The 17,205-nt window shown below is 46.9% G+C and overlaps 1 protein-coding gene across 4 annotated transcripts in view; it reads left to right on the top strand.

Moving 5' to 3' along the window:
• Nucleotides 1–17,205, top strand: part of USP24 (ubiquitin specific peptidase 24) — a 2,082,369-nt gene that overhangs the window by 400,549 nt on the left and 1,664,615 nt on the right. For all 4 annotated transcript variants that reach the window (XM_085602520.1, XM_085602518.1, XM_085602517.1 and 1 more), the window contains exons 20-22: nucleotides 1,312–1,388; nucleotides 8,601–8,741; nucleotides 8,845–8,898. In XM_085602520.1, the coding sequence (XP_085458646.1) occupies nucleotides 1,312–1,388; nucleotides 8,601–8,741; nucleotides 8,845–8,898 (272 nt within the window). The remainder of the gene's footprint in view (nucleotides 1–1,311; nucleotides 1,389–8,600; nucleotides 8,742–8,844; nucleotides 8,899–17,205) is intronic.

Raw genomic sequence — 17,205 nt, forward strand, 5'->3', positions numbered from 1 at the left:
TTAGTTGCAGAACGGACCCTTCATACCTTAGATGTTGAGAGCCCCAATGTATTTTGTGGATTTTACAAAACCCATTTGAAAGACTCTTTTTTTTGCTTTTTTGCTTTTTCCGAATCACATAAAGGGACAGTCTTGTCAAAGTCAGACATAACCAGATGGATAGTTAAATGTATCCAGACATATGTAAAAGCTAGGAAGGGGGGGGTTTTGTTTGTTTCCCCCAGAGCCCACTCTACCAGGAAAAGAGGGTCCTCTATGGCTTTCCTAGGAAACACCCCAGTAGCTGACATTTCTAAAGCAGCTACTTGATCTACACCGCACACTTTCACTAAACATTATTGTGTGGACGTAGAAGCACGCCAAAAGCCAAGGTTGGTCAGCATGTACTCTGTCCTCTTTTTCAATCTTCAGCTGCACCCTCAGGCTATCCACCACTTATGGGAGGACTTCTTTACAGTCTATGCACAGCATGTGTATCTACAGCCCCACATGCCTGGAACGGAAAATGTTACTTACCATGTAAGCGGCCTGTAGTGCTGTTGATTCACATTCGCCCACCCTCCTCCCCGGAGGCCTATGGCTTTTGCAGTTATCTTTCTTCTCTTGCATGGTCATCTTTTTTTCTCTCTCCTGTATCACTTTGCTCCAGCTCCATTCTCATCCGCTTTGCAGAAAACAATTGAACAATGAAGCTGATGACCATGCACATTACCAGCAAGAGGTGAAGTCACACTACCTCGTAACTCAATAATTATTGAAAGAAAAACATATCCAGGCCCATCACTAGATGGCAGGAGTATGCACAGCATGTAAATCTACAGCTTTGTCAATTTCAAATGCCTCTACATGTGTAATACATAACATGTATGTAATGCCCCGGCACCAAGATATTAGTCATATGTCTCCCCAACCCGACATGATTTTTCACTCAAATATCGCCTTTAAATATATTTAAGAAATGAAACCATTTTTCTTCAAACATTAGCAGATAAGTTCTGAAAATACACATATTTTGGTCTCGAATACAACCTTTCAATATTGATATACATATATTAATTCAACTAAGCAAAAGCTGTTAGGCTGGGCTACACACAGGAGAGCTAATTACACATACATACCTGGAGAGCTGCTGGTAGCTCGCGAGTTACTCATTAGAGACATCTGGCCTAGCCAAAATAAATACAAAATAAATGTAGTTTAGTGATTGTATGGCAGTGTAACAGAATTTGGTGCCGGGCTCAAAGCCCTTTGATATTTTACTGATACTATGACCATCTTGGATACATGTAATTAATTATGTTTTAATTGCAGGTTTTAATTTGTTTAAGACATTTTTTGAGAATGTTAATCTTTGTGATCATCGGTTAAAACGGCAGGGAACACAGTTGGTAAGTAGACCCCTTTTCTGTTTTTCTTATAATTTTTAACAAAGTAACATGAAAAACCATTAATTGAAGTTTGTTAGATGAATTAAAGTTATAGCTAAGCGTTTTGATAGAAGTGATTCAGTTTTACTCCCTTTTGATACACATTTGTGCTCTTTCTGTAGCCCTTCTTAAGAAATATTATAATCTTCTCAAATCATTCAAGCTGATGGATAGACTAAATGGGATGCCTTGCCCCACCTCTTCTTCATTCCACCCCAGAGCGACTTTAGAAGGAGCACTTTGCAATTCTTATGCAGGAAGCCAACCTTTTGTTGTCCAAAAGAACTATCGAGCAGATGCACTGTTTTGAGACAGGGTGATTATTGTACTCCTGTTAAATCCTTGTTCTGTAGTACGGATGCTTCTTGCAAATTTTTGGTCACCTTTCTTTTCTCAGATCCTGTCTACTCTAAACCACAGAGACTAGATTGTGTCCTTGGACTTACAGTACTCGTGCTTTCATATACCCATCCCTGAGGCATTACCCGTGGTTCAAAGTGAGCCAATCATCTTTTCAATTCACCGTGCTTCCTCCAGCCTTACTTCAGCCCCTTGGATTTTAACTATGATGATGGAGGTGGTTGCTGCCAATCTTAGTAGTTGAATACATAAGTTTCTGTACCTCAACAACTGGCTGCTAAAGGTGGGCCAGTTAGTCGTGGACCACTCTGGATGACTGCCATCAACAAGCCGAAGTCCGACCTTAGCTCCAGGCAAAGACTTCTATTCCGTCGGCTTTCAGGGCCTTTCCCCTGTCACAGAAAGTCTGAGACAATCAAGATTTGTCCTGATATTTCAGGATAAGTCCAATGTCTTGGTGAGGATAGCTCTGCAGCTTCTTGTTCCTCGAGCCATGTGCATCCCCAGTGCCATGTGGCACCTGTGGGCCCTGGAGTGGAACCTCGAATTTCGGTGGGCTCAGCATCAAGGATGCCTCTAGCTCCATCCATATCTTGCAGAAGACAGCTCAGGATCTTCTGAAGCGGAAGGAAATACCAGCTTGACCTGCTGCAGACACATTACCTCCCTCACGAAGAGTTCACAGTGGTGACAGATGCATCACTGGTGAATTTGGAGTGCCATTTGGAATAGATGGAGATATGGAGCTGGGCCTCCACCGGATGCCACTAGCCTCCACTGGAGGCCCAGCTCCATATCAGTCTTCTAGAACTTCTGGTGATATGTATGGCCTTCAAGGCTTTCCTGTGCCACCATCAAAGAGATGTCCTCAAGATCATCACAACCACCATGCGATACTTCAACTAGCAGGGCAAAATATGTTCCTGGATCCTGTTTGAGGAGGTGCAATGCTTCTGGAAGTGGCTAGACTAGAATAGCCAGTTACGTTTGTGGCATATGTAGCTGTAGATAAACATGCCATGCATTCTCCTGCCATTTATCGGCAGGTGTGGATGTGTACAACTTGTTTTTCTTCAAAGCCGTCTTTCGAGTCATGAGGTATAGTGACTCCTCTGACTGTTAATGTGCATTAGCATTGGCTTCATTGTTCAATTGTCTTTTGCTGTTGAGGTCGGGCGTGCATCGCTGGGGCTCTGAGTCGACACCGGGTGGCGTTTGTCATCGGTGCTTTCGAGGCTTCCTCTTCTGTGAACTCGACCTAGTCAGTTTGCATTGTGATTTCTATTGTCTCCGTGGTGGTGGTTCCATCGGATACGCATCTGTCTTCATCGACACCCCGTCCTGCTCTGTGCCCATCCCGGGGCTGTTCCATTGGACTTTGGCCTTGAAAATGCGCACACTGTGATGGAAAAAACACCCTTTCGTTACTGTCCACAGTGCCACTCCAACTACTCGTGGAAAGATCAACTCAGTCTGCAACCTCTGCTTATTGCTGGAGCACGACAAGACCTCCTGCTCTTGCCTTCCGGTCCAAAAAGACCATCCAAAACCGTCCTGATTGTTGGATTGCCTGATGTGCCATGGAACAGGAGCGATCGGATGAACCCTCCTACATCTGTGGAGAGGACATTGAAGGAGAGGCAAATGTCCCAGAGCAAGCGGCCACCTCCAGCCCAAATTTGCCTTTGTACTCAGTGCCAGCAGACCTGCAGCCCACACCGGGCCAGCGTCACAAAACAGACAGTGAGTACAGCTCATCACAGCTCCCACCATTACGTCCCCTACCACCCCTCCAGGGGGGGTGGACGTCGAGCCCACAATCTGGCCACAGCCTTTTGGCTCGCCCATGGCTGGCTCTGCCCTAAGCCTTTTGAGCCAACACAAACTCCATTCCTGGCGCTCAAACAGCCACTCAAACGCTGGCCCTCCTAGGCGTTGACAGCTCCCTCGATGCCCTCTAGATCCTCGGCGCAGGCACCAATGGGTTCTTCAGTGCAAAAACAGTCCTTGAAGCCGAAACAGCCTTCGGCATCCAATCATCAATCCACGGTAGACTCTGATGATCAGAAACTGCCGATTCTAAAGTGTTTCCAGGAGGAGTTTGACACTCTGCAAAAGAGACTGTTTATTCCCCCGCACATGGGGAAAATTACAGCGAAACCACCATCAAGGGTGAAGGAGACTCTTCCTCACAAGAGAAAGTTTACCTTCGAGGGGCAGCTTGCATTGAAGCCGCCTCCACCTCCCAAGCTCAAGAAACCTGAAGATAGAAGCAACAGACTGCTTCCCTCTCAACCTTCTGTGCCTCCTCCTCCTCCTCCTCCTCCACGACCACTTGGGTCTCCACCATCGTCCCCGAAGGGCTCACCACACTCATTCAAAGGGGAGGGGAGTCCTCTGGACCCTTATGATGACCCATATGACCCGACGCACTCAGAAGATCCCAGGGATGATTATGAGGTTGTTCTCCAAGTTGACAGTGGCCCGACCTCAGGCCTTCCCCCTCCAAATGATACCACCACTTAGGAGGTCATTCAGAGGGTGGCCACCTTCCATAAGATAGACCTGTTCACAATTGCAGATTAGGACTTCTTGATAGAAACGCTCTCTTACTCCTAGCGTTCTACACAATGCCTTCACATGCGTAAGGATATGTTAAAGTCCACACTGGATGTGTTTAAGGACCTAATTAAGGCAAGCGTGGTCTTGCTGAGGTTAAATAAATAAATAAAATACTAACCCTCCCCCTCAGACCCACCTTACATAAGTCCGCTCCCACCTGACTCCTTGGTCGTACATATACCGTCTGTAAACGGACAAATGCAGAGGGTACTGGAGATACCCACCACCGAGTTAAGAGAATAAAATGATTGATGTGGCGAAAAGGTTGGCCACACAATCTGCCACCCATAGGCTCATCACTAATTTCGTTACTCTAAATATGACCGAGCCCAGTGGGATGAGATGGGAGACCTGATCCAACACCTCCCTGATCAGTACATCCAACGAGCTCCGGAGATTGTAGCAGAGTGGGAGATCATCTCCAACACAACCATTAGGTGTGCTCTGGATGTGGCTGACACCACCACAAGGAGTATTAACTCCAGCATCCTGATCAGGCATCACTCCTTGGTCTGTGTCTCTGGCTAGAGGTCCAGCAGTATCTGATAAACATGCCCTTTGATGGGGAACACATCTTTGGGCTTAAGTTCATCAGATGCTAGAGAAGAACACGAATACGGATAAGGCAATGTGGGCTCTCAATTCTCCATCACCCTGTGGGTTCTTATGGCGCTCAGTTTTGTGGTGGCACGAAAGCCACCTCTCCGGGGCTTTTACTTCCTACCAGAGGCATCAGCAAGCCTGCCGAGGTTATTCCAGGGGCACCTGTGGGTGGAATAGTTCCAAGGACCGGGGCAGAGACAATGCAGCAATAGGAGCTATCCCAGCCAAGCAATGACTCCCTCTCCCTTCCCTCCTGACTACACAACACCTGTCGGGGATGCCTGCAGGGGTTCCTCACACAATGTCAAAACTTCACCTCAGACCAGTTAGATCTTTCCATTGTAGTTAGGGGTACTGCCTGTAACTCATTGTTCCACCGCCAAACATATCCCCAGCAAAAACTCCCTCTCCATGGAACACCTGTGCCACCAACACACTCTTACTTGAGGGGGCAACCAAACCTGTACCACCACATTAACATGGCAAAGGGGTGAACTCCCTGTACTTTCTAATCCCCAAAAAAGACTGGGTCCTCAAGCCCATACTTTTCCTCAGGTCTCATCAAGTACATCCTGTCAGATCATTTCCACATGATCACGCTCCAGGACGTCATACCCCTGCTGCAGCAAGGCAACTTCATGACTGCCCTCAACTTGAAGGGTACTTATTTCCACATCCCGATTCACCCTTTTCATCGCCTGTGCCTCAAGTTCGTGGTAAGTGGACAGCACTTTCAATTCAAAGATCTGCCTTTCAGGGTAACCACGGCTCCCAGAGTATTTACGAAATGCCTTGCAGTGGTAGCTGGCCATCTCTGAATGAGTGGCTCCCACATCTTCCCATACCTAGATGATTGACTGATAAAAAGTGCAGGCAGACAGCAGTGCTTGGCCCACGCCCAGAACACCGTAGATCTTGATGATCTTGGTTTTGCCATCAACGTTGGAAAGTCCCACCTCGAACCCTGCAGATACAGCCCTTCCTAAGGGCAATTTTAAACTCAGTCCCCATGAAAGCTTATCCCAGCACTGCACGGGTCCAAGCCTTCCAGCTCCTGCAGCTTCTTTTTCGGTCCCATCACCAGTTAACAGTCATAACAGTATTGCACCTGCTCATTATGATGGCCTTCTGCATCGCCATTGTTCTCCGCACTCGATTGCATACGTCAGCTGCAAGAGTGCCTGGCCGCACAATTGTTACAAGTGCAGAGTCTCCAGGAGGGTCTAGGGTTGATTTGGACCAGCACCCATCCCTCTGCAGGGATGGAACAGCAACAACCTGTTGTAGGGCAGGCCCTTTCTAGACCCAGTTCCTTAGGTGACAATCACCCCAGCGCCTCTCTCACGAGTTAGGTGGCGCATTTGCCGGGTATTACTGTTCAGGGCCTGTGGACACTCGTTCAGTAGACCGTCCACATCAACTATCTGGAATTACTGGCAGCCCAAGTGGCTCTGAAAGCTTTCTTCTTCCATGTACATCACAAAACAGTCCTGGTGAAAACGGTCAACACGACTGCCTTGTGTTACCTTCGGAAACAAGGGGGCATACACTCTCGCCAGCTCTCATCATTAGTGCCGATTATTTGGTGTTTGCCAATTCATACAGTACATCTGCTGGCGGTTGTACCTTCCGGGAGCGGACTTTGCAGACCTACTCAGCAAGCTGCAGCATCAAGTCCACAAATGGGGACTCCACCCCCAAGTCCTGCTTCTGTACTTCCAGCGTTGGGGTTTCCCGATGTGTATCTATTAGCAATCGACCTAAATCCCAAATGCCCAAGCTTCGCCTCCAGGTGTTCCCACCCACAGTCCATGGGCAATGCACTATGAATTAACTGGTCAGGGGAATTTGCCTACGCGGTTCTGCCTCTCCCACTTCTACCACATGTGGTCCAGAGGCCACAGCAGTTCTTCCTCACCCTGGGACGCTCCTAAGTAAGTCAGATAACCATGGTTCACAACCCTTATCGAGTTGTCTGTGGTCCCTCACGACAAGCTCCCCAACTAGCCAGATCTTCTTACTCAACACCAGCACACAGTTAGGCACCCTAACCCAAAGCATCACAACCTAGCGATCTCACGTCTGACGTCCTAGAGTTTGGGTATCTAAATTTGCCAGCTGAATGCATGTCCATCCTCAAAGAAGCTTGACGTCCCACTACTCAAGCCTGCTATGCAGCAAAGTGGAAGAGGTTTGTCCACTAATGCATGCCCAAACACATCGATCCCCTCAAGCCAGCAGTGCAAGACGTCATCTGCTACCTGTTTCACTTGCAACACTCAATCCTGGCTTACCCTTCCGTTCATTTACATTTGGCTCCGGTGGCAGCATATCTACAGCATAGGGAACACTCCTAATTGTTCAGGGTCTCTGTCATTAAAGCATTTATGTAAGGACTGAAAAGGGTTATACCCCCTAGGTTACCCCCAACCCCATCCTGGAACCTTAATGTAGTGTTCACTAGGCTCATGGGAGCCGCTTCTTACTTGCATTCTCTATTTTTTGTTTTGAAAAGTACCCTTTTTTGTTGCAATCACTTACTTCAGGTGTGTGAGCGAGAATCATGCTCTTACGATGGAAGCGTGCTTTTTCAATGTTTACACTGCCAGGGTAGTCCTTAGAACTAACTCAAAGTTTCTGCCTAAGGTGGTCTCTCCTTTGTACTTCAGACCAAGTCCCAGTGTTCTTTTCACACCCAGATTGATTAGCAGAGAGCCATTCACACATTAGGTATACTAGGCGTAAAAAGGGCCCTCATGTTCTACATGTATAGGACAAAAGCATTTTGTAAAACTCAAGATTGTTTTTACCTGCACTAAACCAAGCAAAGGCACTCCCATTTCCAAAGTAGGGATAGCTCAATGGTTAGTCAAGTGCATTCAAACTTGCTATGTCAAGGCCAAAAGTCAGCCCCCTGCTCTGCCACAGCCACATTCTACACATACTGAGGCAGCCACGATGCCCTTTCTGGGTAATCTTCCAATAGCTGACATCTGTAAGGCAGCTACCTGGTCCACACCAGACAAGTTTACCAAACACTACTGTGTTGATATCTTAGCACACCAGCTAGCTCTAGTGGTCCAGATTCTATTGTGTACACTTTTTCAATGTCCTGCAACATCTTCTGGCTACGCACCGCTTACGAGAGAACAGCTTTACATTCTATGCAGAACATGTGTATCCACAGATACACATCCCAAACACTGAACTTTTTATCCTGTAAGCTTTTGTTTGTGGCATGTAGTGCTGTAGGTTCACATGTGCCCACTCTCTTCCCGGAAGCCTTCATGTGTTGCAGATGTCCTACATTTATTTTTAAAGCAGTTAAGGCAAATTACACTTTTTCCAAAGTGATCTTGATTTCTATGTAATTCATGCTTATTCTGTTAGTTTTTGTTTGTAAATTGTTGGCTCCAAATGGCTTTCGCATATAGTAGAAAATAAGTGTTTACTTTAATTTGTACAAGCAATGATTTCAAGCAAGTGTAATGCCAGGAAAGTGCTGTGCTATGAAGTCGAATGTTGCATCATGCACACAAGATAAAATGTGACATTTAACATATTTTATCTTCATTCTCTTGAATACAGCATGTAGAAAAAGTTGATTTAATGGGTATGGATTTCATCTGGAAAATTGCAGTTGAATCACCCGACGAAGAGATAGCCAATGAAGCCATTCAGCTGATAATCAACTATAGCTATATTAACCTTAATCCAAGGCTTAAAAAGGTAGAGTTATGACTTACTATGCTCACAGTTTTAAGACCACACTTTTTCGGAGATTATTTTATGTTTGTCTGCCTCACCTCATTTTGATATTATCACTTTTTAGGATTCAGTCTTTTTACACAAGAAGTTCATCGCAGATTGCTACACAAGGCTTGAGGTGAGTGCACTTTAAAATATTTTTTTTAATCTTGTGGCTTGGTTTTGTGTTGCACATGTTTGGTATGCTGTCGGTCCTGTTGTATCAACCAACTAATTTTTTGGGTTCCGGTCTTAAAATAATTTAGTAGATGGTTGCAAATAAGTAGGTCTGGAGGTTCTCCTGGAAGACTGGTGCATTTTTGTACTTTGGTAAATATGAGGCAACATGTATAACGTCACAAACATAACGTAAATAACAAGTATGTTATGTTTCTTTAAGATTGCTAATTAGATTTTTTTTTCTAGGTGACGTAGTTAATGTAACCGAATGAATTACCCCTCTTCACTGATTTGATGTTTTATTAGTTGAAATTTTACTTTCTATAAACCAGAAAACTGTTAACTTGCATTTAGCATCTCAGTTGTTAAATTGATATTTGGTTTCTTAGTCACATTTTAGGGTGTTACATTCACTCTTGCTGTGACAACTATAGTTCCTTAGTGGCATATATTTCGCCTTAGACTTGGCATTCCCTAGTGTTAGCTGGGCTGAATCACTATGGCTTGCTTATCAGTTCTAGATCCTCTGAAGCCATATTCCTTTCCCTAAACCAGAAGTGTAGGCCAGCAAATCTTGTAAAATTGTCCTTAATCAGCTGTGCATCATACCCAGTAGCTTGAGTTAAGGCTCAGGTTAGGGTGGTTAATGGATATTTTAGGTGTATTATTTATGGGTATGGTGGTTACTGACACTTAAGGTCATAGGTGCATTGACATTTTTAAGCATGGGAAGGAGTGGAGGAAGATCCTCACCTGGGTCTGAGTATTAGGTTTGGATATTTGGCAATTATTGTGCAGGGTACCATACATTGGTGAATACTGACCTAAGTATTTTGTGAAGAAGTCTGCAGTCCCTCAGTAGATGCTCCATAGGTACTTTAATCTTCTTTTATGAAGGGCACATTTCTCCCCCATGCTTGCTTATCATAGTTAATGTACTGATATTTTCATCGTCACAGTCCTGGTTTCTGATAGATACGTCTAACTGCCAGACTGGATCTGGAGAACTTTAGCAACACTGCTCCTGTGTGCCGACAGGTGGCTTTGGTCAGCTCTGTGGTGTCTTAGTACTGCCCCAGAAGTGACGAGCAGAGGCACGTTAGTCCCTTTCTTTGCCTTTCATTACAGATCTGTCTATAGTCCCTACTTTTTTGTTGCCTGGACAAATTCCCAAATCTTTCAGACTGTATGGTCAGGAATTATGTCCCTTCCAAAAACTACAGGCCGTGCCGAGACTCCAGAAAGCAGATGCCTTTCATGGACTGCACAAGTTGTGTCTTTGGCGCCTGGGCTGTGGTCAAGACTCGTAAGTTGTATGGCATGTGTTCCCTCACTCACCCAAAGGCGAGGCAGTACCATTAGGTGAAGCTCTCTCAACATCGGTGAACCTAAGAAGAGGAGGTCACAGTCTAAGTAAAGATCTCGCTCCTGCTCAAGGTGGGGTCTTCATCAAAGTCCAAGCACAAACATAAAGGATGATGTGGGGCTCTAGCCCGTCCAGCCACTCTAGCTTGATAGAGAATGTGCAGGGACATCAAAATAAACATTGCACTATTTCAGAGTTTCTGGTTTCTGGTCTGATTGGCTAGCTGGTCCTGACACACCCACAGTTCCCCTCAGGCTGTCACCAACTCTGAAGCCGGTAGCGGCTTTCTAGGAGGCCATTCTGCATATATTTAGTGCAATTTAGTGCCTTTGGGCCCCACAGAGCCGTAGTAGCCTCCCCATCTGTCACCTTCAAACCCTTTATCAGGCCCGAATAAACTCTGGTACAGACTTTCAAACCAGCCCCAAGATCCATGCCAGATCCTGACGCTCTGATGCCCACTCCATTTACACCAGTGAAAGACCTGGTGCCCACACTCCTGTCGGACTCTAAACTGACACTGGCCTAATCTTGACCGTTGATGCGCTACAAGATCATGTAGCCTGGGTACGCCCAGATATGGGTCACATGCACACTGTGCCAGAAGAACCAAGCTATACCCGATGATCAGCCCTAATAAACGTTAAACCAGTCTTTGGTCGCTTCTGTTTCAGCTAAGGGAGGACCTGACTTGCAGTTCAGGATGGACTGCTCATATTGGAGCTGGGTTAAGACTGATTTGCATATGTCCAAACTGAGGTGGCAAGGTATGCAAAATAATCATGGCCTGGGATCCAACACAGAGCAGTTAACAGTGGCTATGATTATATCATTCATTCCATCCATCACCTGTTTTGTATACTTCAGTTTAACACCGCTATCAGCAGACAATCCACTCTTTTTGGCATTGTCTGACCCTATTCAAGAAACAAATATGCCCCCTCCCCCAGGATTTGTGGATGAGCAGGAGGGAGTGATAGTTTACTCCCCCTCACTATGTTGATGATGCACTGTACTTATGAAATGTCAGTGGGTTGCACACATCCCACTGAGACAGATTTTCTCTCCACATGGGCCACCAGCAGAAGAAAGAGCTTTGATTGTAGCAGTGGTCTAGAGCGCTACCAAAGTGCTAGATCTGCAGTCACCCCCAATGGAGACAAACCTCAAATGTTCTAACAAATTCTTCAGCGAGAGCCGATGTTGACAGAGCCCTTACTGCCATTTAATAATGCCCTCACTGATGCCCTGATAGCTACATGGTCCCAGCCTTGCTCTTACCTGCCTGCCTGTCCGATCCAGACTTCCTAACTACTCACCCTTCAGTGGAGAGCATCTTTGTGCAGGCCTTTACTAAAAAGGTCTATCCTAATTCCTTCCCAACAAATCCTGCAGATAGGTAATCCAAAAGGATTGACGCTTTGGCAAGATAATCTTTACATCTGCAAGCCTGTCTCTTAGTTCAGTTAAATGCAATTTGTTTACTGGGTAGGTACATGCATGCTCTCTGGGCAGTGAGATCTAGCCAGGTGGTTGACTTAAAGTATACTAACAAATTAGTCACCAGGGGTGGAACAAAACAGGCATTGTCTTTTCACAATATAGCAGGTTATCTAGGTATTATTTTCAAAAGACATAGCAAAAAGAAACTGGCATTAGAATGGTTTAAAGTGCAAAGTCAGCAAGAAAAATAAAAGCACAAATTTGTTTAGAAGTACGATTCCAGCCTACTGGAATAAGCACGAAAAGTTTTTCCCACATAATCAGAATATAGTAGCTAAAGTACATACAACAATCAGACCTAGTGCAATACAGAAAGTGCAAACATGATTTTAAAGTGTGAAATCTCGAGGCAACTGCAGAAGAGAATCTAACCATACCCATAAATAAATATTCCCTGATGGTTTTATATATTACTATCCCCTGCTGTATATAGCAAGAAATACCACCATAACTGCTCAAATTTATCAGTTTGGTTATCCCTCTTGGCATACATATATTCTAGGTGTCGTATCCTACTCATTTTGGTTTGCCATTTGATGGACATCTAGAGGATTTCCAGCACTATAAAATACGTGATCTAGTAATCGAGGCTCCCATAGAAATAAACCGGTTCAGATCGCGTAAAAGCTTCTTTTTCCATCAATTCCCCAAATAGTGGCTACTAATAAACCAGGCTCCACCCTTTTAGATAGTCTTTAAGATAGAAAAGTGAATGTATCTGGTGCCAAAACAAATACAGGGTGGTACACGTAAAATAACATGTGACCAATCTCCCTGCACCATTATGGTACATCTAAAGCAGTTATTGGAGACATTCGGAAAGCATTTATTTCAAAATTGGGGGTATAATAATTAGCCCATTTAGCAAAAAAATAATCAGTTTAAAATTGGCTGCCCTAAACAATTTATGCCCAAGATAGAAATGTCCGCCCACTGATTTTGAAAAATAACACATCCAGTGACTGATGCAACTTTGAGATGCTTTGGGATGTACAACTGCTGAAGTTGCAGACACAACATTTTGGACCAATCCCAACCAAATCCCATCTCCAATCATCTTATGCTTATAAACATTTTTACAAAAAGATTCATAGTAGGTGGATCAAAGTCAGGATTAACATTCCGCAGACAGGGGGCGTGGCCTGAGACGTCAAGATGGCGGTCGTACTCTGAGTGCTCCGGACCCCATCTGTCATCAGCCTTGCATTTGCCGCCGATAGCTGCTATCAATCGTACCTTTCCGCTGCAGGAGATCCGCTGCACTCCCTAGCTGCATCCTGGGTCGTTTCTGAGCGGGAATGGCCAACTCCATCTGTGGCCCAATGGTGTGACCGGAGTGCGGACCGGGGAGGAACAGCACTGACCACAGGGCGGACCCGGCCGTCTGCGGTGCACACCGGAGAGCGGAGCCCTTGATCGGCTGCTGGCCCGGTACACTGCCCCCAGAGGAGGACCGGCTCATCGGCATCATCCTGTGGTGAGTCGCTGCTGGCGGGGGACGTGACCGGGCCTGCCTCTGTGCTCGCGGCCTGCTCTGTCCTGTGGGCCCTAGGCCTTGGAGTGGTGGGCCTGGCCAGCAGGGCGGGCTGCAGAGACTAGGCGGCAACAAACTAGGGCGAACGAGCCCGGAGGCCTTGGGTTGCCGCTGGGCGCCGGACCTGCCTGTAACCGGGACCTTCCAGCGGGTGTGCGGTCCTGCTGGGGATGCAGCCTTCTGTTCCCGGGTTTTGCTTGCTGCCGCTGCCCTACGGGCCGACCCCCTAACTGTGATTCACGAGCGAAGAGGAGCTTCCGATCTGGCTGAGGCGCGGGGGCGGACTGCCCCTCTCCAGCCCGATCTCGCTCCAATCGGCGCCATGCCCCCAGCCGGGAGGGCCTGAAGTTGGGGTGGGACCAGCCTCCTGTCGTCGCCATTCTGGTGGAAGCGCCCTTGTCCCCCGGCGGTGGGGGTGCGACCATCATATCGGGAGGCGGGGTGAAGAGGCGACCTGCTGCCCCTCCTCTCAGCCAACCTCCTAATCCTCCCCTTGGGGGCCTGGGCCTGCTTCCTGGGCTGCCTGAGGTCCCACGAGGCGCCTCCCTCTGCCACAATTGACTAGATTGTCCTGCGCCGTGCCCGCAGCCAGGAAGGCCTGAGGTGAGGGTGAGACCGGCCTCCTGGCGTTGCCTTACTGGTGGAGGTGCCCTTGTTCTCCCGGCAGTGGGGGTGTGCCCATCATATCGGGTGGCGGGGCGAAGAGCTGAAGTGCCCCCCGCTCCCCTCTCCGCCAACCTCCTACAGGGGTGTGGAATTTATTAAAATATCTACTTGTCCATGTGGTAGGTTGCTTCATAAATCTACTTGTCCTGTAACAAAATCCACTTGTCCCTTTGGTGCCATGCAGTGCGGCGACAAATTATTGCAGCAATCTCATTATATAAGAGCTCTTATATAGCCTCTCTGATTATGCCAGGCCTCATACCATAGTGATGTTTGAATACTAGCAATCCCTTTATGTTTCCGCAGAACTACATACTGGGACTGAAGGTATTGGTAAGCAATAGTTCCAGGGTTGTAATGCTCTTTGGAATGTGAGCAAACCTACTAACTTGCATGTTTTAAGGGTTTTCAACAACTCTTCTGTAATCTTTTCCCATACTGAGAAATTTTGGAAATTTACTCTTAACAATGGCAGACGTAGACCTTCTTCCAGAGTTGGGGAAAAAGTGGTTGGAGGGAAAATATACTTGCAAACACTCATGTTTTTTCATGCGCAAACCTACACATGTATATTTGCTCATACTAAAATGCAGCTCACAAATATTTTCTAGGAGTAGAATTTCTTGCTCTACTTATGTAAATTCATGCGAATTCACGAAAGCCATATAACTGCCCTTATGCAAGGACATATACCAAGGGTGCACTTTTGAGACTTTGGACCCTAAATTGGTCTGGCGTTAACCATGACCTTTTGTGTTTATTAAATCTCATTCTCTCTCTCTCTCTCTCTCTCTCTCTTTCTATCTCTCTCTCTCTCTCTCTCTCTCTCTTTCTCTCTCTCTCTCTCTCTCTATCTTTCTCTCTCTCGCTCTCGCTCTCGCTCTCGCTCTCTTTCTCTCTCTTTCTCTCTCTTTCTTTCTCTCACTCTCTCACTCTCTCACTCTCTCACTCTCTCTCTCTCTCACTCTCTCTCTCTCACTGTGAGTGTCGGCATTCTGCTCTTTCACAAGGAGTATATCGGCACACAAAGTAGTTTTGTTCAGTGCTAATAACTAATGTGGCAGTGTGTGCTTATTTGAGACCAAAAACAATGTTTGCTTTTGCTAATGTTTGTTATAATGGTGAGGGCCCTGCAGCTCTCACATCAATAAGGTTTTACAAAAACCATGCCAAAACAAGTCACGCATTGCCAAAACTAAAAGGCTGACCACCAATTTCAGACCTACTGGCTTTGCCAATGCTTGTTTATTTTTATGATTCCCATCATCTTATTAAAACTGATTACACTGATTTTCCAATATGAATATTTTTGGGAATTACTAGCATGCATCCACACATTTTAATAAATGATGCTGCAAAGAAATGGTACCTGAAGTTTTACAGTAGTTTAAAAAAATATTTTCCTACTTTCATTTTTTTAGGAAAATTTTATAGTGAAAGCAAAGAATCAATCATGCTTTCAAGCTTCTGCAAATATTTGCCTCTAATCAGAGCATTCTGGGAGCATTATGCATTGCTAAACTTTGAAACCGTGTGTTAACTTTTTTATACTGGGACCACTGTCAGTATTGCAGTCAGAACTTACATTTACTGAGAGCACTCACCCTAATAATAAAGGCTTTCAATTAATGAACCATAAATTGAAGTTTGAACAGCATTAACATATGCACACAAATATTAACTTAACTTCAGGCAGTTCTCTTCCCTGATCCTTAATGTGGTTCTGCAAATTGGCAGCCACAAGGTTTGGGCTCTAGGGGGTTGGGCCTACTTGTCCCAAGGACAAAATACACATTAAAACTGGTTGCCCTTGACCCCAAACAATATTTCCTGGGCGTCGGGCTATAGAAATTCCACACCCCTGCTCCTAATCCTCCCCTTGGGGGCCAGGGCCTGCTTCCTGGGCTGCCTGAGGTCCCACGAGGTGCCTCCCTCTGCCACAATTGACTGGATTGTCCTGCGCCGTGCCCGCGGCGAGGAGGGCCTGAGGTGAGGGTGAGACCGGCCTCCTGGGGTTGCCATACTGGTGGAGGCACCCTTGTTCTCCCGGCGGTGGGGGTGCGGCCATCATATCGGGTGGCGGGGTGCCCCCCGACCCCCCCCCCCTCTTCGCCAACCTCCTAATCCTCCCCTTGTGGGCCTGGGCCTGCTTCCCGGATGGCTTTAGGTCCCGTGAGATGCCTCCCTCTGCCACAGCTGGCTGGAATGTCCTGGGCCTGCTTCTGCGGGTCGCTGCGGCCCTTCCTCTGGCATGAAGCTTGGGCCTGGGGCCCTCATGTGAATCCCTACTCCCCTTAACACTGTGTTCGAGGCATATGAGCTGCAGATCACACACTGAGGATAAGATCGCCATCTGGTGTTGGGCTCGGATGATTGCAGGTTGTTGTTGTCTTCGGAAGAAGCCTTTGGTCACGAGGTTGGTGACTCCTCCCCTGGACAACAGTGCGCATGGGCATCCACTCCATCGGCAGATTGTTTTTTTCCGCCATTGGGTTCGGATGAACTTTTTTCCGCTCCAGCAGAAAACTTCCAGCAATCGATTTAACTCTTTAATCTTCATTCCATCGACGTCGACATCAACTCGGACCGGTTCCGGAAGCGGCTGATGGACAGGACACCCTTCAAAAAATGCCCCCAGTGTGGAGCGAAGTTCCCCCACAGTGACCACCACGAGGTTTGCAACCTCTGCCTGTCGCCGGAACACAACGAGTCCACCTGTCCAGCTTGTTCCGCTTTCCGTTCGAAGAAGACCCTCCGGGACCGAAGAGCTCGACGCCATATTATGGCCAAACCAGCTCCAGAACCGGAGGACATCTTTGCTCAAGATGTTCCCGAAGACGACACCGAAGATCTCGAGATCGTGTCCGAGGCCGACGATTCCGATGACCTCATCACTCCAGGGCAGCGTGTGAGTACCACCCCCCCTGCCCCTGCCCCATCCAAAAAAGCATTGGTCAAGACTCCGCCAGCTGGGCCCAGTCGCGACCGGAAATCCTCTTCAGAAGCCCCGCCCTCGGGCCCGGCTCCGAAGACATCTAAGCCTGTGGGTGGCTCGGGCTCGAGCAAACCTCACCTGATTGTGCCTTTAACACCCTCGGCACCCAAAATCCCACTGTCGGCACCGAAACAGGCTCCAAGACCGAAATCTCCTTCGGCACAGAAACGTTCCTCGGCACCGAAGTCTCCACCGGCACCGA

The sequence above is a fragment of the Triturus cristatus genome, chromosome 4_2 (assembly GCF_964204655.1).
Source record: "Triturus cristatus chromosome 4_2, aTriCri1.1, whole genome shotgun sequence".
Taxonomy (NCBI): Eukaryota; Metazoa; Chordata; class Amphibia; order Caudata; family Salamandridae; genus Triturus; species Triturus cristatus.